The sequence below is a fragment of the Lepidochelys olivacea genome, assembly GCF_965140295.1.
Source record: "Lepidochelys olivacea isolate rLepOli2 genome assembly, chromosome: 6".
In the NCBI taxonomy this organism is placed as follows: Eukaryota; Metazoa; Chordata; order Testudines; family Cheloniidae; genus Lepidochelys; species Lepidochelys olivacea.
In genome coordinates this window covers 9,953,928-9,979,199 of record NC_140416.1, presented here as the reverse complement: position 1 = coordinate 9,979,199, position 25,272 = coordinate 9,953,928, and the positions used below count along the sequence as shown (strand labels likewise).

Below are 25,272 nucleotides of genomic sequence, written 5' to 3'. Positions count from 1 at the left end.
CTGTAGGCTACATGAATGGTCCCAGTGATTTAGAACGGAGAGGTTCGGGGGCGGAGGAGATGAGACACCCATGGCTCAGTGACCTGAGGCTGTGGGCCGGACTGGCAATGGATGGACAGCCAGGGGTCAGAGTTAAGGTGATTTTCTCATCCAGAGATCTTATGGGGCTCCCTGGTGTGCCCCTTGATGCATTACCACCCCCTCAGCAAAGAGAGGTCTGAGCTGTAGCCCTAGGGGATAGATCTGGAGTAGCTACCTGCACAAAGGTAACCATGGTTAACACTGGCTTATGTCCCTTCCAGGAGCTGCCCAGCTGCCAGGACTTTTGATTCTGCACACAATGGACACGGGAAGCTCAGCACCCCATAGACCCTGCCCCCAATCACTCCCCACATTGCCCCAGTGCCAGACCTCCAGCACCCACCCTGACAAGGGTCAGCACAGACGGGACAATAATCCCCAGCTCACCCTCGGAGAAGCACTTTCCCATCCACCTGTGACCTGGGCTGCGGCAGCCCCCTAGCAAAGGCTCAGGTGCGGTTTCTGTCCAGCTGGGATGCAGGGGGGAGCCCCTTTGTGGCTGGGATGTGGGGAAGACTCAGGGGAGTCTCCCTAGAGCTGGGATATCAGAGAGGGCTGGCTGGGATACAGGGGAGGAAATGAGGAGCACTCCCATGGCTGGGATGTGGGGGAGGGACAGAGAGGACTCCCCCTGCAGCTGGGGGTGGAGGGTGCATCCCCAACCTCCTCCATTCGCTCTCTCTTCCCTGATGCAGGTTATGCCATGTTGGGTCGGACCCATGGCTAAGGACAGCCATCTCCCTCAGCTCCACTCCATGGCGGAGGGTGGGGGCTGTGCTGGGCAGCGTGGGGCCCGGTTTCCGCATCTTACTTTTAGCCCGTAGGCCCTGGCCGCCTCCCAGACGAACTTTTTGCTGACTCCTCCGGCCCCGATAACCAACACGTGCTTGCCCTCCATGAGGTGGCACTGCGCACGCCGCAACATCGTCTCCACCAGAGGGCGCGAGGACTCGCCTGCCGGCACCCCCACCGCCTGACTCATGGACTCGAAGAGCCCGCAGGTCTCCAGGCAGAGCTGAGAATTCATCTCCAGGGCCATCAGCTGCAGCACCTGCTCTGACGAGGTCAGGAGAAAATCCACACCTGCAATGGGAAATGGCCAAGTCAAGGGAACAGCCAGGATGGGTGTGCAATAGCAGTCAGGCCAAACTGGAGAGCACAAGAATTCAAAGACCCTGACCAGAGGCCCCCACAGGAATTGCAGGAGATGCTGAATCAAGCAAATTCATAGATTCCAAGGTCAAAAGGGATCCCTGTGATCATCTAGTCTGACCTCTGGTACAGCACAGGCCACAGAGCTTCCCTGAGTTAATTCCGGTTTAGAATGAGAGCAGATCTTTCACAGAAGCATCCAATCTTGATTTAAAAATTGCCAGCGGTGGAGAATCCACCACAGCCCTGGTTAGGGTGCCTTCTGGCCTTAAACGCTATGAAAATAAAAGGGGTAGAGAAGGCAGGCCAGGAAATCTCTCCTTTCCCCCTCTCTTATTTATACAGGCAAAGATTGATGAACCTGAAAGGTGGCAAATTCATAACTGATCCAAGGAAAATACTCATTCTCAGTTGCCCTGTGGGACTCATTGCCACAAGGTCTCAGTGTGTCCAAAAGCTTAACAGGCAGGGCCATCCTTACCCATATGCAAAGCATGCAGCTGCATAGGGCACCAGGAAATTTGGGGCACCAAATCTCCTGGTGACCTGCGCAGCCCGTGCTGCTCCAGCCTCTGCTTGAGCTCTTCCGCAGGCCCCTGCCCCTGCTCCGCCTTCCCCCACTTCCCCTGGGCCCCTGCCCCTTCTGTGCCCCAGCCCCCCCACACCAGCACTCACCGATGGTGTGGCTGAGGCCGGGTCGTTGTACTCCCGCTGCTGGTAACTCACCGGCTGCGGGAGTGCAGCGACCTGGCCTCAGCCACGCCACCGGTGAGTGCTGCGGGGTGGTTCCCCCCTACCTCCCAAGCCAGCCCTGCCCCCGCGGGGGGGACGACCGTGTAGAGCCCCAGAATTGCTAGGGACAGCCCTGCTAACAGGATTTGTAGAAAGAGGCCTGGACATTTACCCGGCTGAGGAGACCATCCAGAGTTATGTTAAAAGGAAAATTTTAAAGTCTAACTCCTTAGAAAGTTTCACGGGGTGGGTTATTCCAGAACAAGCCCCTAGGACAGGGGTTCTCAACCCTTTTTCTTTCTGAGGCTCCCCTCCCAATACTATAAAAACTCCACAGCCCAGCTGTGCCACAACAACTGTTTTTCTGCATATAAAAGCCAGGGTCGGCGTTAGGGGGTAGCAAGCAGGGCAATTGTCTGGGGCCCCACACCACAGAGGCCACTGTGAAGCTAAGTTGCTCAGGCTTTGGCTTCAGCCCTGGGTGGTGGGGCACCAGTCCCATGCAGCTGGACTTCAGCTTTCTGCCCCAGGCCCGAATGAGTCTAATGCTGGTCATGCTTGGTGAACCCCCTGAAATCTGCTCACAGCCCCCTAGTTGAGAACCACTGCCCTAGGAGGCTCCTTCTCCGGCTGCTTCATGGCAAGGTGCATGGGTATTGTTGGAGATGGGATACCAGGCTAGATGGGCCCCTGCTCTGGACATGCATGTGTGGCTACAGGCCTTTCTGAAGGTCCCAGCTGGTCAGTGACAAATACAGAGTGACAAATACCGTGAAGGTGCTATCCTCCCCTCGTCCTGCCAAGGGCAGCAGCGCCCTGACCCTTTAACAGACCATGGGCCAAAGAACTAGGGCCAGGTCCCTACCCCAGCCAGGCACTTCATGCTGGGGCAGCTGAGGGCAACTTTGGCCTGCAAGGGGGAGGCTCTCTGCTGGGGCTGAGCCAACACAGCCAGCTTTGCCCTACACCGCCCATTAATGGGTGCACTGGGAGGGAGCACCTGCTCTGGATCCTCCCTGGCCGGATGAATAATGATCGAGACTCTGTGACTCCCCCTAAATAGTTAATGGCAACGATTGACAGGGCAGCTCACCAATCACATCAGTCTGGGCCCGTCGGCCCCCCCGCTGCTCCACCGACAGCCCCGCCTCCAGCTCCAGGAAGGCTGACATGGCAGCCTCAGCCTTGTGCTTGACCTGGGCACGGATGGCCGCAAGCTGGGCCTCATCTGTCACCCCCTGCTGCCGCAGGCTGCTCTCCAGGCTCTGGGGCACTGTGGCCTGGTGTTTCAGGGGCTTATCAGCCCGTCCCACACCGCACACCACCTGGGGGGGGACAAAACCAGCGCCATGAAAACCCCGCATCTCCCCCCCCGCCACCACATGCAGTGGGAGCTGACTGTGAGGTCATCCAGAGAACAAGCTTGGTACTAACCAATCAGATCCTTCGCATGTCTCACGGTTCCAAGAGCCCTGATTTGTGGAGGCTCTTTTCTCCTGCTCAGGAAATGGAATGTACCATGTGCAAGGGTGGGCAGAGGGGGAACATGAGAGAAAATAAACCCAGCCCAGTCCAGTGCCACACGCTGCAGACAGGACAAAGGTGAGCTTATGACCTTTGACCTCCACCTGGCCTGGGTTCAAAGGTCACAAGTGACGATGATAAGATTTTTCATTTTGAGACTTTTGCAGATCATATTAAATTCATGACTAACTTGGTCCAAAAAACAATGTAAGGTTCCATATAACTTTACCCATTGCCCTGAGCCAGCCAGTCACCCACATGGGCCAGATCGGAGCCAGCACCTCTTAGAGAGGAAAGGCTCCATGCCCCATTCCCTGGCTTCTGAGCCAGGCATGCCCCCCATCCTTGGACCAGATTGGAGATGGTGCCCCCTAGAGGTGAAAAGTACCATCTCCCATTCCTCACCCTTCCCAGCTAGCCAGTCCCACCCCCTTGGCCTGGATCAGAGCCAGCACCCCCTAGAGGGGAAAGGCCCCATACCACATTTGCTTACACCGGGGGCTGCCTCTGTATTTGTCTCTGGTCAGGGCATGAGTGATCCCCAGCTTCTCACCGTATCAATCATTGCCCTATTCTGAGGCTAAGTGGGGGCATGGGGCCCAGCCAGCTGCATTGGCAGGGCGGGGTGAGGGGCACGTATTCACGGCTGCCCCGTTACCTGGCTCAGCAGAGGCTGGTCACCCCAGGATCTGCAGACGACAGTGCAGATCCGGATCGCCAGGTCAGGCCTCGGAGATGTGCTGCCTGGGAGGGGCAAGGTGATGAGGAAGGGTCAGAGGGGCAGGAAAGGAAAGAGGGAGTCAGGGGAGAAAAAGACAGAGGGAAATGGGAGAGAGAGAGATGGAGAAAGAAATCGGGGGATGGAGAGAGGGGAGAAAAAAGAGATGAGGGTGGAGAAAACAAAGGGAAGGTATGGAGGCGACAGAAGAGAAACAAATGAAGGGTGTAGGAATGGAGCGGGGCGGAAGGAGACAGAAAGAAGCAGCAAGGGGGGCAGAGAAAGAAATGGCATCGGGATTCATGCAAATCAGCTGCACAGAGTGGTGCCCTCCGTCCTGAGGGATTCTGGGATTCTGGTAGGGCCACCACCCACTGAATGTATGGCACCTGTCCCCCACTGCCCCGGGGGATACTGGGATTCCAATATGACAGTGGCTCCCCCTGCCCTGGGGCAATATGGCAGTGGCAGCCACCCCAATGAGTTGGGAGCACTGTTCCCTCTAAGCTGTGCGCATGTGCACGCGCACACAGATCCTAAACCCCGTGCACTCGGTAAAACACCACGCACACAAAAATTTGCACAGAAGCACAACAATTTGCACAGAAGAAATTTTTTGCACACACAGCCTGTCAAAAATTAGAGAGAACATTGGCTGGGGGATTCCCAATATGGCACGTGCCCCTTCCCTCCTCATGTCCCAGGCTAACTCAACTGCATCCTGTTTTTTTCCCTCCAGATCTTGCCCCATGACGCCATCTCCAAAGGCTGGGCCAGGGTGGGAATGGGGGTGGGCTCAGTGAATCATGGTGGCTGCAGGGGCAGGTGATGAGGTGTGAGCCTCTCTGGCCAGGGGGGTCCCTTACTTGGGGAGGTGCGGTTGGGGGATTTGGGCTGGGTGAGGCAGGCGGTGGGGATGAAGGCCTCCAGCAGGGCGCTCTCCTCCTCCTCCAGGGTTTCCAGCAGTGCCAGCACTGCTTGGAGCACGGCAGCCTGCTCCACCTTGGCATGGAAGGTCACAGCGTGGGCCCCACTCCAGCGCCAGCCCGATGGCTTCACCACCACCTGCAGGGGGCGACAGCACACTGCTCAGTGGAGCCAACCAGGCACAGCCACTGCCCCCATCCCTACCCATAGGGCTTCCCTCTCTCCCTTCCCCATGGATCTCCCCCTCTTACAGTGCCCCCTTCCTCAGCTGTAGGGCCCCCCATAGAACTCCCCTTCTGGCTGTGGGTCCCACCTCCCCACAGGCTCACGTGACTGTAGGGCTTCCCCCGACTCCTGGCTGTATGCTCCACTCCCAGCAAGCTCACCTGACTGCAGCCCCCTCCCACCCCGCAGGCTCACCTGACTGCAGGGCCCTGCCCCCGGCCCCGGCAGGCTCACCTGGCTGTAGGGCTCCATGGTGTTGCCCTTCAGGAAGGCCTCAATCTCCTCCTGGATGAGGTTCTCCTGGCCCTCCTTGCCACTGAGCTCCACCATGCGGACGGCGCGCTCAGCAGTGACGTCCCGCAGTGGGCGCAGCCGCTTGAAGGTGAAGGCCAGCGTGGGTGGCACCCCCACCTGGGCCCGCTGGTCCAGCAGCTGGCGCGTCAGCAGCTTGTCCTCCAGAAGGCGGGCCAGCTCCCCTGAGCCCGCCGTGGGGCAATCCAGGTCACGCGCCAGCTCCCCCGCTGACTGCCCATGCTCCTTGCATGGCCCGAAGGAGCCCATGAAGTAGGTGACGCAGCGCGGGGGCGAGAACTCGTCCAGGCACGTGCACCCACCCAGCTCGAAGGAGACAGCCTTGGAGACCAGCAGGGATGACTCGCCAGGGTGCTGCTCAGAGGGCACCTTGGCCAGCCAGCTGGGCGACAGGCACAGCAGCATGTTACCTGGGGGGGGCGGGGGAGATGTGGAAATATAGGGAAGGGCAAGGAAATATAGAGAAATGGGGAATAGAGAAATAGAGAGATGGGGAAGGGGGAGGTCCGTGGTGAAGGAGGGGGGAAAGCGGATGACAATCTGTTACCATTACATCACCAGCAGCCAATCAGAAAGCTGCTATTTATACAGCAATTAACAGACTTTCCTCTACTGGGATTTCGTCTCCTCTCCCTACACCTCACAAGGTAGGAAGGTGCCAGCCTATTTTGTACTTAGGAACTCAGTAGGGGGCGCTCTCCCCATGCACTCACTGCTGCCCCAATGCCCCAGCACAGCATTATGGGGTACTATGCTGCAGGTAGCAGGGCAGGGTGCTCAATAGGGGGTGCTCTGCCTTTGCAGTCTATGCCCCCAATGCCACAGTGCAGAACTAGAGGGGGCTATGCTGTAGAGAGTGGAGGACATTCTCCCCTTGTACTCAGCATTAACCCCTACTAGGGGGCGCTGTACTCCTGGTGCTGGTGTCACCTTAAATAAGAGACACAAACCAAGATTGGGGGGGAGGGATAGCTCAGTGGTTTGAGCATTGGCCTGCTAAACCCAGGGTTGTGAGTTCAATCCTTGAGGGGACCATTTAGGGATCTGGGGCAAAAATTGGGGATTGGTCCTGCTTTGAGCAGGGGGTTGGACTAGATGATCTCCTGAGGTCCCTTCCAACCCTGATATTCTATGATTCTATGATCTTTAACCACTTGTGGCGTTCCGACATGCCGGAGGAGTCAAACTCCCTTCATTGCATTCTAGGCTTCCCCTGCGGCTCTTGTCCTGCTGTAGAGTGACTCAACAGCTGCCACACCCCAGAGGTGGCTGCACTGCAGGGCCAGGAGAGGGACCCCCTGGACGGCGTTTGTCAAGCTGCTGGATTCTCCCCGAGGAAGGACCTTGGAGCTCTCCTTATCAATGACTGATGGGGCTGAGCTGCCATTGTATTTTCCCGCAGAGCTCCCACCCAGCTCCCACCCAGGGCTCCGGCTTCCCGCCAAGAGTAAGCAGCTTTAACAAAGGCAGGAATCATTCCAGGGCCAAAGGGAAACTTAAGCTGCTTGGCTCCAGTTCCCAGCACCCAGCGAGGGAGACCGGGCAGGCAAATGCCAGGAATGTGGAACAACTGCTGGAAGCCCTCCACTTAGGCCCGGGCTGGAGTCCTTCAGCCCAGGGACCTTGCTAGGGCAAGGTTACAGCTGAGAGGAGAGGCCAGGATAGCCCCAAGTACACTGCCAGAGCCAGTCAGGGGCATAACAATCCTCAGCCTGCACGGAGAGCTAGGGACGGCCTCACTACAGTTACGCTTCCTCCTGCTCCCCCATTCCCCTCTGCTCCAATCCACCCGACGCCAGCTCCTCCCCCAGACTCAGCCCCCACATATCAGCCCTTCCCCCTCCCCATACACCAGCCCTTCTCCATCCACCCCACATACAGGCCGGCTTCTCCCTCACCCCCCACATACCAGCCCCTCCCCCTCCCTCTGTCTGATCTGTCCCCACCACACATACACACCAGCCTCTCCTCCTACCTACCTCCCATATTAAGCCCTACCCCTATTCACCCCCACACAAAGACTACTCCCTATCTACCCTTATCCACCCCCTGCCCATATCCACTCCCCCTTTACTCCTATTCATTACCCCCCCACCCCTCTGGCCGATATAGCCCCTAGCCCCCTCTGATCCTAGATACCCTCCAGTTCCTCTGACCACCTCTCCCCCATGCTGCCCTTGCCCTGCTTCTCCCCCCTTTGATTCCAGTCAGTTTCCTCCCACCCCTTTACTGGGGAGAGGGGTCATTGAGAGCGCAGGAGAGAGAGTCAGTTCTGGTGCCTGGCACCACCACAGCCAGGAACAGCAATGGCTGGGAAAGTCCTGCTCAGTTCCTGGCATCCCCGGGCTGGAGCATGCCCAGTCGTTCTGTGGGGCTGGCACACGTGCAGCCTGGCCTGATCTCGGAGTGGACGGGATGGGGATGCTCAGCGAGGACAGAGTCCTCAGAGGATTTAGCTGCCCAAATCCTTCCCGAGCACATGCACACTCCGATTTTTCAAAGGCTGATAACTTGGCCAAATTTGGTTGCCTTCCCACAGGGCCAGCAAAAGGCAAGTCCCTGACACCAGGGCGACCTGCCCCTCCCTGCCCCCCCCCCAATTTCTAGTCCTAGCTCCAGGGCCATCCATAGACATTTTGGTGTCCTACGCAAGCACCCCCAAGTGTGGGGGGAGGCGTCCCCAGGCCTCTGCGGGGGGGGGGGCAGGAGCAGGCTTGGGGGGCAGAGGGGAAACTGCCCCCCAGCACGAGCCAGAGCAGCAGAGCGGGTTGGGGCCTAGTCGTTTCATTTCCTGCCACCCGGTGAGTGCAGGGCAGGTCCGACCCCACACTCACGGGGTGGCGGGAAGTGGAGTGACCCGGACCCAGCCCACTCCGCTCTGCTCCCCTGGCTCCCAGCCTTGGGACTTGGGAGCAGGGGGGAACCGGCCCCCGGCACTCACCGATGGCATGGCTGGGAGCCAGCAAAGCAGAGTGGGCTGGGGCCGGGTCACTCCACTTCCCGCTGCCCGGTGAGTGCAGGGCACCCGACTCCTTCTGCAGTCCCCGGGGATGTAGCTTAGGGGAAGGGGTGGAGTGGGGACGGAGCAGGAGAGGCGGGGGCTTTGGGGAAGGGGTGAAGTGGGGGCAGGGGCTGGGACCAAGGGGCGGGGATCATGGGGAAGAGGTGGAGCAGGGGTGGGGGCAGCTTTCCTGGGTGGCTCAGCCGGGGAATCGGGCTGGCTGCTGGAGCAGCACGCAGCTGCGTAGGGCACCAGGAAATTTGGGGCAATTGGTGCCCCAAATTTCCTGGTGCCCTACACAGCTGTGTACTTTGCGTATGGGTAAGGACGGCCCTGCCTAGCTCCAAAGCTGGGGGTGGGGGGCTAGAACGTTTCAGAAAAACGGCAGGAAGAATTTTTTTTACAACTTGTTTCCCCCTCCCAGAAACAGCTAAACCATTTGGGCTAAAATTTCCTCCCAAAAAAACAGCCTGAAGCAGACACCCAGCATGGGAAAGTTCTGCCCCAACAGTTAAAGCTGGGCAAAGTTAGAAGCAACTGAAAACAGGGTCTTAGAATGGAAAGTATCAGGCAAACTTTATAGGCAAGCGCTACCTGCTCCCAGGCCCTTGGCTGGGTCTTACGTAGATGGGCTGTCCCAACTCAGACCTGATCCAACCATGTCACTGTCTGCAGCGCCCCCAGGGCTAGGAACCCTCTTCACCAGCCAGATCACTGGGCCCTGCTTGTGGGGAGGGGGGGAAATCAGGAAGTGAGGCAACCAAGGTGGGGGAGGAGCCGCCCTGAGCAGCCAGTGGAACTATTTTCTCAGGCAGATTAACGTGTATCTCTGAGGGCTGTGGATGCACCCCTGGAACAGGTCCTTGCTGACTCAGAAATGCCATTTAAATAGAGAGATCCTGGTATTCAGCGCTCCTCCTTTGCATCCTCTCTGGGCCTGCACAGTCTATAAGCTCCACAGGGGCAGGCAGGGGAGCCGGAGTCAGGATTCCCCCCTAGGAGAGGATAAACTCTCCTCAAAGCTCGCACGGTTTGCAAATTGCAGTTAAGGGACAGAGCATCTATTTGCATACCTCTCCTGTATATATTTCCCTAAAACCCCTCCCCTCGCAAACAGTGTGTCTATGACTTTTTTCTGAACTGATTTTTACACCCTAATCTGTGTGCATGTACGTGCACATACTGGTTTATGTGTCCAGTTATAAAAGGTAATATATATTTTTCCTTTAGCATTTATCCCAAGTGCCCTGCCCCAGACACATTGCTGCTTATTTCTGCTGCCACCTAACACTTAAAAGTAGAACTGGACAAACTGTTTCAGCTGCAAATTTTTTCAGCCAAAATTGCAGATTTAGGTCAACATTTTGCAGATGTGTAAAATTCACCTAATTGTTCTGGTCAAAAATCTTCCCTCCCCTGCTCAAAATTCCAAAACAATCAAAATGATTTGATTTTTTTTTTATTAAATCACTTTTTGTTCAGAAATGCACTTTGATTTTCTTAGCTCAGTGGTTTGAGCACTGGCCTGCTAAACCCAGGGTTGTGAGTTCAATCCTTGAGGGGGCCATTTAGGGATCTGGGCCAAAAATTGGGGATTGGTCCTGCTTTGAGCAGGGGGTTGGACTAGATGACCTCCTGAGGTCCCTTCCAACCCTGAGATTCTATGATTTGGCCCCAAACTAAATTTTTTATATATTAGTTTATTGAATGTTTCAGATTTTTTTTCCATATCGGCCAGCGAATGGAAAAATTTGTTATTCACAGAGCTCTATTGAAGAGCCTTTGTTTCCTTTCATAAACCAAACAATAAATAAGGAAATTTCTAGTTTAAAAAATGTTGCTAACCCAGAATTTGGATGGTAAATAGATCCAGTTGATTTAAACGGTGTTATTAGAACATCGTAGTTCAAATTTCTTTTTAAGTTGGGAAGTCAGGAAATTGGAAGGGTCAAGGAACATATCAAAAAGTCAATTCATAAATGTCTTGGTTACTGTTCACCTGTCCCTATACCTTGACTCTACTCCCAATGTAGACTGGGGGTTAGCAGGCAGGTATAAGGGGAAGAGTTAGGTTCAGGGGATGGTGGTCAGGATGTGATACTAGAATCTGGGCTGAATTCTGACTGTGACGCTGCACCCCATAGTCTTCACAGAGATTGTTATGGTATGGGTAGGGCACAACAAAGATGTGTTTTACGCAAGATGGGTCATGTGAAATATCATTGGAAATGTTATGACATACTGCATATGATTATCCTATTTGTATGCAAGTATCATTTTTGTATCTAAAGTTAGGAATATTGATTATATATCTGTTCTACAAAAGCGTTTACACCTGGGGAATGCCCATTAGACAGAATACAATCAGTCTAGCTGGCTCCTTGTGAGGAAAAGCCATTAGAAAGAACAAAAGGTCTCAGAAGATGTTTATCACCCACAGACAAGTCTTCCTGGGGATGCTACAAACAACCTCTGACTCATGGCTGCTTTTGACACTGCAGGGTCATGTGATCAAGTTATCTGGTACTGGATTCCATGATCGTGCTAAAGGAGTTGGCAGATGTGATTGCAGAGCCATTGGCCATTATCTTTGAAAACTCCTGGCGGTCCCGGACGACTGGAAAAAGGCTAATGTAGTACCCATCTTTAAAAAAGGGAAGAAGGAGGATCCCGGGAACTACAGGCCAGTCAACCTCACCTCAGTCCCTGGAAAAATCATGGAGCAGGTCCTCAAGGTATCAATTCTGAAGCACTTAGAGGAGAGAAGAGTGATTGGGAGCAGTCAGCATGGATTCACCAAGGGCAAGTCATGCCTGACTAATCTAATCGCCTTCTATGATGAGATAACTGGCTCTGTGGATGAGGGGAAAGCAGTGGACATGTTGTTCCTTGACTTTAGCAAAGCTTTTGACACGGTCTCCCACAGTATTCTTGCCAGCAAGTTAAAGAAGTATGGGCTGCATGAATGGACGATAAGGTGGGTAGAAAGCTGGCTAGATTGTCGGGCTCAACGGGTAGTGATCAATGGCTCCATGTCTAGTTGGCAGCTGGTATCAAGTGGAGTGCCCCAAGGGTCGGTCCTGGGGCCGGTTTTGTTCAATATCTTCATAAATGATCTGGAGGATGGTGTGGATTGCACCCTCAGCAAGTTTGCAGGTGACACTAAACTGGGAGGAGAGGTAGATACACTGGAGGGTAGGGATAGGATACAGAGGGCCCTAGACAAATTAGAGGATTGGGCCAAAAGAAATATGATGAGGTTCAACAAGGACAAGTGCAGGGCTACTGCACTTAGGACAGAAGAATCCCATGCACTGCTACAGACTAGGGACCGAATGGCTCGGCAGCAGTTCAGCAGAAAAGGACCTAGGGATTACAGTGGACGAGAAGCTGGATATGAGTCAACAGTGTGCCCTTGTTGCCAAGAAGGCCAATGGCATTTTGCGATGTATCAGTAGGGGCATTGCCAGCAGATCGAGGGACGTGATCATTCCCCTCTATTCGACATTGGTGAGGCCTCATCTGGAGTACTGTGTCCAGTTTTGGGCCCCACACTACAAGAAGGATGTGGAAAAATTGGAAAGAGTCCAGCAGAGGGCAACAAAAATGATTAGAGGACTGGAACACATGACTTATGAGGCGAGGCTGAGGGAACTGGGATTGTTTAGTCTGCGGAAGAGAAGAACGAGGGGGGATTTGATAGCTGCTTTCAACTACCTGAAAGGGGGTTCCAAAGAGGATGGATCTAGGCTGTTCTCAGTGGTAGCAGATGACAGAACAAGGAGTAATGGTCTCAAGTTGCAGTGGGGGAGGTTTAGGTTGGATATTAGGAAAATCTTTTTCACTCGGAGGGTGGTGAAACACTGGAATGCGTTACCTACGGAGGTGGTGGAATCTCCTTCCTTAGATATTTTTAAGGTCAGGCTTGACAAAGCCCTGGCTGGGATGATTTAGTTGGGGATTGGTCCTGCTTTGAGCAGGGGGTTGGACTAGATGACCTCCTGAGGTCCCTTCCAACCCTGATAGTCTATGATTCTTCCACGGGGGTGGGGGAAACCACACTGGAAACCAAAGGATCCCTGTCATATGTAAAACCTATTTAAGGCAGGGGAGTGATATACTCAGGATGGTTCTTCACTGAATCCCCGCCCAGGATGAATGCTGGTAAGATCTAAGAAAAAAAGACTGGCCTGGGGAGGAGAAGGACTGAGCCCAGGCTGGAAAAGTGTCTGGCCTGTGAAAGAAATACCTCGAGTTTTAAGCTGCAAGCAAGAGCAGCTTGCCTTCAAGAATTTCTGCAATCTGCCTAAAACAACATTTAGGGTGAGAAATTAAAACAACGCGGAGTCCGGTGGCATCTTAAAGGCTAACAGATTTATTTGGACATAAGCTTTTGTGGGTAAAAACCCACTTCTTCAGATGCATGGAGTGGGTTTTTACCCACAAAAGCTTATGCCCAAATAAGTCTGTTAATCTTTAAGGTTCCACCGGACTCCGCGTTGTTTTTGAGGATACAGGCTAACACGGCTACCCCCGATACTTGGTGAGAAATTACTACTTGTAACCAGTTTATTTAATATCTTAAGCTTAGTTTGCATGTTTGTTTTATTTGCTTGGTAATCTGCTTTGATCTGTTTCCTATCCCTTATAATCACTTAAAATCTATCTTTTGTAGTTAATAAACTTGGTTTTGTTTTCTCTGAAACCAGTTTGTTGAATTCATAACTGGAGGGAAAAAGCTGTGCATATCTTCCTCCACATTGAAGGAGGGGGTGAATTTCAATGACCTTATGTAACCCACACACCTCCTGGGTGTGGTATTCTATAGTGGCACTGAGACTACTTAGAGAGCAATTACAGCCTTAATTTCAGCCTTAGCTAACAGTCAGTTTAGTTCATGCGGTAGAGGCTCATGAACTAAGGTCCAGAGGTCCCAGGTTTGATCCCACCCACTGGGGTCTGTCAGCATTACACTTACGTTGCATAGTTCTCTGTGCAGCATAAGACAATACAACTTTGGGTTTACACTCCAGAGGGGGCGTACCCTTGAGTGCTGGGCAATTCCCTAGCTGAGCTGATCTCAGTGTCTGTATTTTTCTGAAGCTAGGTGTTTCCCTATCTGTGTGTGTGCTGGAGGAGGCTTGAAGGCCTGGCTCAGCAGGACAGTAAGGGAGCCCATGCTAGTGGGTTGGGTGAGCTCAGTGGTACCCAGTACATCAGGTGGCACCCCAGACGGGGCGGGCCGGCAGGGAGGGGGAACCCGTCACACTGACATTTTCAAGTAAATAATAGGTTGTTACACAAAGGAGGGTGAAAAAACTTATTCTCCTTAACCTTGGATAGGACAAGAAGCAATGGGCTTAAATTGCAGCAAGGGAGGTTTAGGTTGGACATTAGGAAAAACTTCCTAACTGTCAGGGTAGTTAAGCACTGGAACAAATTGCCTAGGGAAGTTGTGGAATCTCCGTCATTGGAGGTTTTAAAGAGCAGGTTAGACAAACAGCTGTCAGGAATGGTCTAGTTATTAGTCCTGCTGTGAGTGCAGGGGCAGGGGCCTAGACTAGATGATCTCCTGAGGTCCCTTCCAGTTATACACTTCTGTGATTCTTCTATGATTTTGGGTTTCTGTGATAACGCTGTAACATCCTATGTTTTATTACAGTCCCCTGTGCTGTGCCAGGGTTGGTCCCAACTGAGCAAACCAGCCTGGGTATTCAGGGCAAACAGGGCACTGAATTCCCACCCATTCCTTGATTTAGGGGGAGGAGGAATTCACAGCACATGGCAGTGCAGGGACACAGGATGTGGCACTCACCTGGGCACTGGGAGCTACCCTCCAGCAGCACAGACAGGTACGAGGTCGGGGATCCCAGGATGCAGATGGTCACATCCCCCGAGCTGAACCCTAAGAGACACAGGGGAGGAATTAACCACTTATTCCCGCCAACGGCACTGTGCTGCCCTCTAGGCCTTGGTGCTAAGGGATGCCATGTGGCTGCCCTCCATACCCAGCCATGCTCCATCTCCTAGCCTCGTGCTAAGGGCAGTGGTGCTGGAACTAGGCGTGCTGGGGGTGCCCCAGCCCCTCATATACAGGATTTACAAAACCACGGGTTAAGGGGTGCCATGTGGCTGTCCTTCATACCCCAGCCATGCCCCATCTCCCAGTCTATGCTAGGGGGTGCTGTGCTGCTGCCCTCCTTACCCTGGCCATGCCCCACCTCTCAGCCCAGCACTAGAGGGCGCTGTGCTCCCAGATCCCCCTGGGTTGATGCCACAAGAGGGATTTCTGTAAGGCAGTGCTGTAGCCCCAGCATGCGAGTGGTGGCACCCTGGGTGGGCTGGCATGCACCTGTTCTGGGCTCCTTGGTGCGGTCGACTGTCTCTGGCAGCCCCTCCTGCTGCAAGGTGCATTGCAGCAGGTTGTAGTAGTAAGTAGTCCAGGCATGTGCCTGGGTGTCCTCTGGAGAGGACTTGCAGTCCAGAGACACGTCCTGATGCCAGGAAGGACACGGGGGACTGAGTGATGGCAGGGGCTCTTGCTCAGCCCAGTCCAGCTCCTTCAGGATCAGGGGCTGATCCACATTGATTTGATCCAGAGACAGCTGCAACAGAGATGGGGATGGGAGTGTGAATCCTGATGCTAGTGCCCTGGGGCACAGATCCCCCTGGGGGCGGGGCTGGGAGTGTGAATGCTGGTGCCCCAGGGCATGGATCCTGTGTAGGGGCAGCATGGCTCTGGCTGGGGGGTAAAGCCCCACAGGGTGGGCGAGGCAGGTGCCAGTTGCCCAGGGGCAGCAGAGGCCTGGGGCAGGGGCTGGTTTTCAAACAAAGCATCTCTTTTTCCTCCCCAAAGGGGGCGGGTCACGTGGGGCCGGAGCTAAGCAGCTTGAGAAGCAAGGCTGTAAACAGATCTGCCTGGGTCAGTGAGCTCAGGGAAGGGAGGCAGGAGTAGAAGTAGGGAGAAGGGGAGAGATTTCTGCCTCCTGCTGGGACGCCCTACCCCCTCCTCCACCACACACCCAGTGCAAGACCTCGCCAGAGCTGTTGTGCAACAGTGCCCTGGCACGGCACAGCTAGGGCTCCAGTGCTGCAAACTTCCCCACAGCAGTACCCTGACCAACCCTGGTGCTGTGATCTTCCCCACAACAGTACCTGGCAGTGCCCAACCAGACCCTGGTGCTGCAAACTTCCCCACAGCAGTGCCCAGCCAGCAGTATGGCTAGAAGACTCCCACAGTTATGGTAATTTGCAGGAGTCTCCCAGTGTCTGAGGGAATCGGACACCATTTTCCCCCTTATTAGCACCAGTACAGCAGGGCCTGCTTCAGACCTCCCTCCTCCCCAGCTGGACACCCCCCCACGCCCCCACTTCCCTGCCTCCCTGAGTCCAAATCCCTCTGCTAAGTTCCTGGGGCCGAGGACACTGGCTCCCACTTGGGACTAGAGGGCCCGGAAGTGGTTCCTGGGGACTTGAGGCAGGGCAGGGGGCTGGATGGGGAACAGCAGCGGGACAAACTCACCATCCTGCCAGCAAAGAAGCTGCAAGAGAAAAAAAAAAGAAGAGAGAGAAAGAGAGAGGCACCAGTTGCAGGTTTCCGTGGGCAATGGGGAGCAGCCTGTCACCCCATCTTCCATCCACAGGGGGCGCCAGTTGCACGCTCTGCTCACCCCTCCTCCAGCATTAACTGCACCCACACAGCCGGTCAGTTCCGGCGTCAGGCTCCTGCGCCCACCGCTGAATACCTGAATAGCACTGCTGGGATAGCAGGGGCTGTCAGTCAAGGTTGAGGGGCACCAAAAGAGCTCTGTGTGTGGGGAGCCCAGGACCGGGATAGCAGGGGGGCTGTGGTTGGGACGGAGGTGAGATGGGGAACCCAGGGCTGGGATAGCAGGGGCTGCGGGTCAGGATTAAGGGACATTAGCAGAGCGGTGAGCTTTGTGACCCCCGGGGCATTTTAGCTGAGCTGGCCCTGCTCTGAAGGTCAGTGATAGGGGCAGTTTGGCCAGGGGGTCCCCTCCTGTCTGGGCTCATGTCCCAGGCAGTCTCTGAGTCCTGCCCCAGATGCTCATTGTGCAGTTCCTCCTAGCCGCAGAGCTGAGACATTCCCAGCTCCAAGGACAGAGGCTGGTTAAGGTAATCCCCCAAACCTCTAGTGCTGGCTCAGCAGGGACTACAGGGCCCCGCTCCCTAGCCCCACTAGCTCAGAGCTCCCTGCTTCTGGGATGCTGCTGAGAACCAGTATCCCCAGGCTGCAGGATCCCAAGAACCCAGGAGTCTGACAAAGAGGACACCCAGCTGACAAGGCAGGATCATTCCTCATGGGAGTAGGGCTAGGCTGGGGCTTCGAACTCTTCCCTTGGGACAGGGCGGAGGAGCCGTGAGAACAAGAGGTTGAATTTATAGCACGTCCCTCACTTTCCTGAGCCAGCAACAGAACCCAGGGGTCCCAAGCCTTGGCCATCAGCCCATCCCTCCTCTTTATCTGTTCTCCAGCAGCTGCCATTCCCTTGCCCTCCCCAGCAAAGCTATTCCAGGGCAAACTTCTCCCCCTCACTCCCTCCTGTCCCTGGTGGTGAGAGTCAGCTGAGCTGTCATGTGTAGCTCCTGGGCCAACCGACTGGTCACTGTGGAGCTCTTCTCAGACTGTCCCTGCCCTTCACGCGCCGGGCACCACCCCCAGGGCTCTGGACTGGAGCTGGTGCACTTGGAGTGCATTGCTTCAGAGAGCAGGGCGGGGGATGCAGTAGTGGGGTACTCTCCGTTCGCAGGCAGTGCCCGCCCCCAATGCCCCAGTGGAGCACTAGGGGGCACTGTGCCATGAGATGCTTCCTTTTGATCATATACCACAGCCCTGTCCCCTGGGGGGGTCAAAAGTCCCATTTGGACACAAGTTGAGGTGTCCTGGGCAATTCCATTCTGCCTCCACGATCCCCCCACAATCCATCCCAGATGGTCTCTCTCCACTGCCTCTTCTGCACAGGTGTGCAGTGGCACTTTGGGGTATTAATCAGCACCAGGCCCCACCCCAGAGGCAGCTGCACCTCAGCACAGGGTAAGGCATTCCCTCTATACACAGCTGCCAGGCTCCATCCTAGAGATGGCTGCATTACAGCATCTAGTGAGGGACCCCTGCCATGCTCATAACACACCTCAGAGGGTTTAAGGGGGTGAAGCCACGGCCGGAGCTTCCCACAGGGGCACAGGCATACCCAAGGTGACCCTTCCACCCCCAATGGGATTAACAGGGACATGCAGCTCTGCCAGGGGAGGGTGGGAATCTCATTACTGGACACCCCCTCCCTTCCTCCATCTGTCTCATTCCCTTGCTCCCTGCCCGAGAAAACAATCACCGGGGAAAGGGATGAAAAATGGATTATGTGAAATTAAATGAGGGGCAGAAACAGCCCCTGCCCAGGAAGGGGCTGAGGGGACACTGGGAGCAGAGCAGGACAGGGAGGAGTAGGGCAGAGTCAGCCCCTCCCCGGTGGGACTGGACAGGAGGGGCTCGGGGGGGGGCGTGGGAGGCAGGATATTACCCCTCTCCTCTATGGGGTCCATGGAGCCAGTCAGTGCAGCAAGGACAAGATGTGGATGGACGGATTCCTGGCCAGATGGACACGGCATCCCTAGCCAGGCCCTGCGCTCCCCATCCTTACTCCCTGGGGCCTGTGAGAGGCCAGGACTGTGAGGGGAGCTTTAGGGAAAGCACCCCGGGAGCTGGGATTGCTCTGAGGATATAAGAGCCCCTAAGCTGGAATAGCACGCCCCGGCCCCAACCCCCGCCTGGTTTAGCAACATCGGAGTAAGAGGCAGGGCCTGGAATTGGGAGGATCCCTCCAGCACACAGCTACCTCTATGCACTCCCAGTCTGGCTCTATGTGCAGGCAGGACGGGCACCGCACAGGGGCTGCATAGCTTCCGGAGAATCCCCATCAGTTGGTCAATCTCTGCCTCTCTGCCTATGCAGACCCTCAGCCCTACCATGTGCCTTTCCCTCACTTCCAATCACTCCCACGCCAAGTGCCACAGCACCAGGAGGGCCCTGCCAGCCAAGCGAGAGCAGGCCCTACCGATAAGTGGACCACGGGGGGCGGGCAGTGACACCCCATCCTGGGCAGGTTGTGTCCTCCCCCGCTGGACAGAGGCCCGACCCGGTGACTCTTGGACAGCCCCTGGCACAGCTTGCCATGCCCATGAAGCCACCTGGGACTCTGCCCAATGGCAGCTGGGATGTTAAAGTGCCTCTCGCTGTGGTATCAGAGTCCTGGGCAGCCTTGATTTGTCTGGAGCCCCATGAGCCAGTGATGGTGTGGTGCCAATCAACATCAGTCCGCCAGAGCCAATGGAGCCAGATCCCCAGCTGGCATCAAAATCAGCATCACTCCACTTGAGTCTGTGCCCACTTGCAGCAGCTGACGCTCTGGCCCCACATGTTACAAAAAAATAAACCCCGCTTCCGTGTCACCAACGCCACCTAGAATCACTCCTGGGGTGCAAGTGTGCAGGCTCCCCTCTCCCTCCCCTCCAATCTGTGGTCACCCAGCGCTGGGACAATGACACTTTCCCCTTTGTCTAGAGTCCCTTTCCCTCCCTGCTTCCCTGTGCTGCAGTGTTTGGGTTGCAAGGCAGTAGGAGGGCAGGGGATTACAAATTCATCTCACATAACTGGTGGAACTGGAGCTTAATTATAGGAAACAAGACACATTATTCTGGCGGGAAGGACGGGTTTGTGCTGAAGGGGTAAGGACGCAGGACACCTGGGTTTAATGCTCAGCACTGTTACTGCCTCCCTTTTATGACCTTAAGCAAGCCGTGCCTTGGTTTCCCCATCCGCAACACAGAGATAACGATCCTTTATTTCAATTGTAAGCACGTCAAGGCAGGGAGGGGCTGTCTCTCACTTTGTGTCTGTGCAGTGCCCGGCATGATGACGGAGCCCCAACCTCGGTGACTTTATGTCCATGTGCAGCACCTGATGCGACAGGGCCCCAATCTCAGTTGAAGCGCATATGTGCTACCATCATACAAATAATACATTGACCTAGAAAAGCATTTTGTTTGTTCTGTAAAGAAAATTTGCATTGGACATCAAATTGTAGCCCACGCCTGACTTTAAAGAGCATCCAATTTAGAACTGGAGTTTGAGATGTTCGAAGTCAAGCCAGGAATAAGCCGCGTAAATTCTGAGAGCTTCCCTGGGAGCTGGATGGCTAAAGACATTAGTCAGCTTTGGAAACCACAAGCTTGACTTCAAAACAAGCTCTTTTTTTTATCATCACAAACCCTGATGCCAAGGGCTAGGAAGAAATGGTTGTGATTCTATCGCCCTTTAGGGTTATAAAGATTTCCCAAATTCCAATAGAGGGGATAATACTTAGACATTATAATTTAAGGCAGTGTTTCTCAGGGACAGGAGCGAACTCTATGGGGGAGCACAGAGAGCTAACCAGGAGCCCGGGGTGTGGGTGGGGCAGGGGGAGGGTTATGACAGACCTCAATTGTTCCCCAGTGTTCCAAAATTCATTTAATAGAGAAGTCTCCAGCTGCTGTGGGTGGGAAGAAAGCCTAAATGTGGCCCAAGGAGAAATGACACCTCAGCAACTGCCTGAGTTTGCACAGAGCCTGAGACAGTAGCTCTGAGAGCTGCGAACTGCCCCCAGTGTGACTGATACAGCAGTGTTTACCTGAGTCCACACAGAGCCTGAGACAATAGCCCTAAACTGTGTGACCCACCCCTGTGACTGACGCAGCAGTGTTTGCCTGAGTCCGCAGACAGTAACTCCGAGAGGCATGTCATGTCCCACTCATTTCATGAGCTGCTAACTCAGAGGACACTTTCAATGTTGATCCTTTTGTGGCAGCTTCCTGGACCCGGGGTGCTGCTTGCAGCATCTGGGTAACATTGATTTAAGGCAAGGAGAGTAATGACAAAATGCTGCATGGCTACACTGACTTGTTTTCCACCCAAGGCCTGTCTGCCTGCATCTTCCAGCCCCATTCTGGGCTCTCCCAGCGAATCCCTCATTAATACACTCCCTGGTCAGTCAGGGTCACTCTTCATGCCAGGGCTGCCCCTGCAGATCAGAGATGCTTTTACGTTTAGTGGCCCAGTGGAGATGGGGGTGACTCAGCAATCCCAGAGCCAAGGCACAGGCGTGTGGAGCTGAGAGGTGCGGGGTGATGGTTTGCACGCCCATCCCACAACTGCAAGCTCCTCTTCATGGGTAGAGCTCTGAGGCGGAGGAAGGGATCTGCCAGTCCAGAGCTCATGACAGAATGAGGGACAGGACTTTGTTCCTAGCCTCTGTCCTACCCCAACATCTTCAGACAGATGCAATCTGCACCTATGTGCAGCTCTAGTGCTGTTATTAGAGAGAGCCACCGAAAGACAAGCAAGGAACACAGGGACTGGATGCGACAAATCCCTATGGGCACCCGCCGATCCCCACCTAGGGCCGATGCAAGGATGTTTCGCCTCCTAGGCGCCCCCCCTGCGACAGTTCCCCACCGCCCTCTCTCTCTCTCCCTCCCCTCGCCGGGGAGCCGCGTGCGGCAACTCCCCTCCCCAGCTCACCTCTGCTCCGCCTCCTCCCGGAGCAGGCCCCCCCTTCTGCAGCCTCCCAGGCTTGGGGCGCCAATCAGCTGTTTGGCGCTGAAGCCTGGGCTGGAGAGAAGCAGAGCGGGGCGGTGCTCAGAGGGGGAGGCGGAGCAGAGGCGGGGGAGGGAGCGGTTCCCCTGGGCGCCACCCCACCCCCGTTACTTGCTGCAGGCGGCCCTCCCCGCGGCCCCCTGCCCCCAGCTCAGCTCCGCTCCACCGCCTCCCCAGAGCGCGCTTTTGGCCGCCCCCAACCACTTGGCGCCCTAGGCGACCGCCTAGTGGTTGCACCAGCCCCGTCCCCACCTGGTGTCAATCAGCAAGGCGCCATTGAAATCCGTGCTGATCTCTGTGTCAACCATGCACCTGTCTCAGGGGAGGTGCACAGAGAGAACAGCACCCCCCAGAAAGGGCCCGACCTGTCAGAATGTCCGCTCCGCTGGGGCCCGGCCGCAGGGACCCCCGCGCAGCTGCGCGCCGCATTCTCCACAGGGGTCAGTGTGGCGATGTTGCGGGACGGGCATCCCCTGGGGATGCAGCGGGGGACCTGGGAAGCTGCCAGGCCGCAAGTCCCCGGGCTCACTGCTCCCGCCGGCCCCGGCCTAGCCCTGCACCCGCTCCCGACGGGGCCAGCGCCGGCATGGCTCAGGAGCCCCGACACTGCGCCTGCCCTGCGTCCCTCCAGCCGGCCCGTCTCGCCCCGCGTGCAACAGGCTGGGCTGGGGAGGCGACCCAGGCAGCCCCGTGCCGGGATGCTGCCTGGGACCGCAGCCCCTAGCCCCCCGCAGCCTCGGCTTCCCCGCAGCCCCCAGCCCAGTTCCCCGTTGCCACCAGCCCCCTCAGCTCCCCTCATCCCCCAGCCCAGCAGCCGGGGCACCACGATCCACAGACAAAGCGGCTCCGACCGGTGCCTCTCTCCGGGTGCGGTGCTCGGACACCCCGGGGCCGGGCGGAGGCTCTGACCTACCCCCGGGCAGCAGCGGCTCCCGATCGGTGGCGTCTGGCTGGCGGCAGGAAAGAGGCGGCTGTGAACGTCCAGGGATTAAGGCAGACGGGCTTTATATAGAAACCCAGCTGGGGCATGCCCAGTGCGGAGCACCCGGCTGGGGAGCGGGAGCGAGTGTGCCGGGGGGCCGCGCCGGCTATTGCCACGGAGCGCGGGCTGTGAGTGCGGGGCTGCAGCGTGTGTCCCAAGGAAGGAATGCGCGAGGGGGCAGAGTGAGTCCCAGGGAATGCGTGTGCAAGAGGGGCACAAGGCCAGCCCGGACCTGCCCACGCCCCACCCCCATCATGCCCCCTTCCCTGCCACTGCATCCTCCATAAACACAGGGCAGTCACTGCCCAAAAGCTTTACCACCGCAGGGCAAGGTGTGGAGCAGTGCCCTGCACCCCTCCAGAACATCAAATCCACCTCTGCTGAAACCATTGCAGGACTAAGGAACATCCAGTCCTGCTACCTTAACTCGGGGGCAGCGTTAGATGCTTACAACTCATGCAATCGTAGGGGGCCCTGAGGCAGCGAGGGGCCCCCTGGAGACCAAGATGCTGCCTGCTGGGCATCAGTTGCTCCGTCCTGCTCAGTGCCATGCAGGGCTCAAAATGTCACCCTCTGCACAGCATGACTTCACATGCACTGTCTGTGCAAGGTCACTGATAGGGCCCCCCCCCCAGTTCAGCTTTGGAGGAGTCCCACGGGACAAACACCACCCCTGCCTTAACTCTGCCCTCTGTGAGTGACCCCCTAACCCACCCCTCACAGACATGGCATACTCTGCCCTTCAGCTGAGACTGCCTGCTGCCTGGATAGGCCACAGCAGAGAGCAGGAGAAACTGACAGACCATGTTCTCACTAAGGAAAGAATCCCAGTTAGGCTGGGTTTAATGAGCACCAACTGGCTACCCCAGCTATCCCCAGCCACTGCACTGGCCACCCCAGAGCTGCCAAGTGGTCCCACTCCTTGACCTAAGGATTCCCTCTGGACCATCACCTCCTCTGAGCCCTGGCATCTCTACTTCAGAGCCCGCAGCAAGAAGAGACCATTGTGCTCCTTTCCTCGCACAGCCCCCAGAGCTCAGCCCAGAAATGAGTGGTGGGGCACATGAGCCCATGGGTGCCCACGCCCTTCTCGCATATTCAGCTGCTGCTCCTAACACAGTGCAGGGCAGCTGTGGTGCATGCAGACCAATGAAAGAATACAGTTCTGTGGGACACAGCAAACCACCCAGACCGGCACATCTCCTCAGACAGTCCTCCTGGCCACACCACACTGACAGTCTATGTCCCCACTACCTCCTGCCACAGCACTGAGGGGCAGAGGTAAGGTTGTGGGGCAGAGCTGGGGTTTACCTTACCTCTGAATTTCCTGCTGTCAGAGGAATAAATGTAGGTGCAGTAGATGTTCTGCAAGGATAAGAGATGCTCCTTTCCATTCCTGCTCTTATCCATCCATCCATCCATGGAGAGGAGAGCACACTCATAAAACGTGCAGCTGACACCAGGCTGGGAGGGGCTGCAAGTATTTTGGAGGGCAGGATTAGAATTCAAAACAACCTGGACAAATCGGAGAATCAACAAGATGAAACTCAAGAAACACAAGTACATCACTTAGGAAGGAAAAATCAGATGTACAGCTACAAAATGGGGAATAACTGGCTAGTCGGTGGTGCTGCTGAAAAGGGTCTGGGGGTAACAGTGGATCACAGCTTGAATATGAATCAAGAGTGTGATGCAGTGCAAAAAAGGCTAATATTCTGTGGCATATTAAGAGGAAGGTTGTATGTAGGAGACAGGAGGTAACTGTCCCCTCTATTCTGCTGTAGGACACTGTTGAGGCCTCCGCTGGAGTGCTGTATCCAGTTCTGGGTGCCACACTTTGGAAAAGATGTGGACAAATTGGAGAGATGCCAAGGGAGAGCAACAAAAATGATAAAAGGTTTAGAAAACCTGACCTATCAGGAAAGGTTAAAAAAACTGGGCATGTATAGTGTTGAGGAAAGAAGACTGAAGGGGGATCTGACAACAGTCTTCAAATCTGTTAAGGGCTGTTCTAAAGAGGATGGGGATCAATCGTTCTCCATGTCCACTGAAGGTAGGAAAAGAACTAATGGGCTTAATCTGTAGCAGGGGAGATTTAAGTTAGATATTAGGAAAAACTTTTGAACTATAAAGGTAGTTCAACTCTGGAACAGGTCACCAAAGGAGGCTGTGGAATCCTCATCACTGGAGGTTTTCAAGAACAGGTGGGACAAACCCCTGTCAGGGATGGTCTAGGTTTACTTGGTCCTGCCCCAACGCAGGGGGCTGCACTAGACGAATTCTTGAGGTCCCTTCCAGCCCTACATTTCTGATTCAATTATCTCTAAAGCAGTTTGTTCCATCTGCCCCTCTGTTTCTGCTTCCATCCACCCCTTAAGCAGGTCCTTGATTCCACCCCTTCTGTCCCCACTCTTTCTGCTTCCATGTATCCATCCCTGTACACGCACATCCGTCCAGCAGGGTGCCCATCACCCTGGTATTAGGCAGGAGGAAAGTTTGGAAAGTAGTTTGGAAAGTTGGCAGGTGAGATGCTTTGCTCAGGTTTCTGCTTTTAAGTGGCCTTCATGCTCTCTGACCAGCAGGTGGTTTAGCTGAGTGACTGTGACGTTATTGACATGAACTGTGACCGTATAGATCATTGTTGCAACCAAGGTCCTATAGTTGCACCAAATCTTGTACAAAGGAGGTCAAGAAGGTGTCTATGAAAAGGTTGTAATTTGTGGGTTATGATTAGGCTGTCTGTATGTGTGCATCATTTTTGTATTTGAAGTTATGAATATTTGGCTATGTACTTGTATCTCAATGTGTTTGATTCCAAGGGCTTGGCTACACTTGCAAGTTAGAGTACATTAAGTCAGCCCTGGGACACTCCTGAGGTGTCCACACTGGTAAGGCACATAGAGTGCCCAGACTCCGCAGCTTGAGCACCCCTGGTACTCCACCTGCACAAGAAGCATAACGCTTGC

General features: G+C 55.3%; 1 protein-coding gene across 2 annotated transcripts in view; it reads right to left on the bottom strand.

Annotated features, from left to right (window-relative positions):
* Positions 1–22,472, bottom strand: part of CARNS1 (carnosine synthase 1) — a 28,175-nt gene extending 5,703 nt beyond the window's left edge. The window contains exons 1-9 of one of the 2 annotated variants that reach the window (XM_084630215.1): positions 22,238–22,472; positions 16,195–16,213; positions 15,025–15,277; positions 14,488–14,577; positions 5,594–6,081; positions 5,074–5,272; positions 4,148–4,233; positions 3,059–3,290; positions 893–1,164 (exon numbers count right to left, since the gene is read on the bottom strand). In XM_084630215.1, coding sequence (XP_084486341.1) covers positions 893–1,164; positions 3,059–3,290; positions 4,148–4,233; positions 5,074–5,272; positions 5,594–6,081; positions 14,488–14,577; positions 15,025–15,277; positions 16,195–16,213; positions 22,238–22,353 — 1,755 coding nt within the window. In that variant the 5' untranslated portion in view covers positions 22,354–22,472. The remainder of the gene's footprint in view (positions 1–892; positions 1,165–3,058; positions 3,291–4,147; positions 4,234–5,073; positions 5,273–5,593; positions 6,082–14,487; positions 14,578–15,024; positions 15,278–16,194; positions 16,214–22,237) is intronic. The other variant, XM_084630216.1, reaches the window with a different exon arrangement.
* Positions 22,473–25,272: the final 2,800 nt, after the last annotated feature.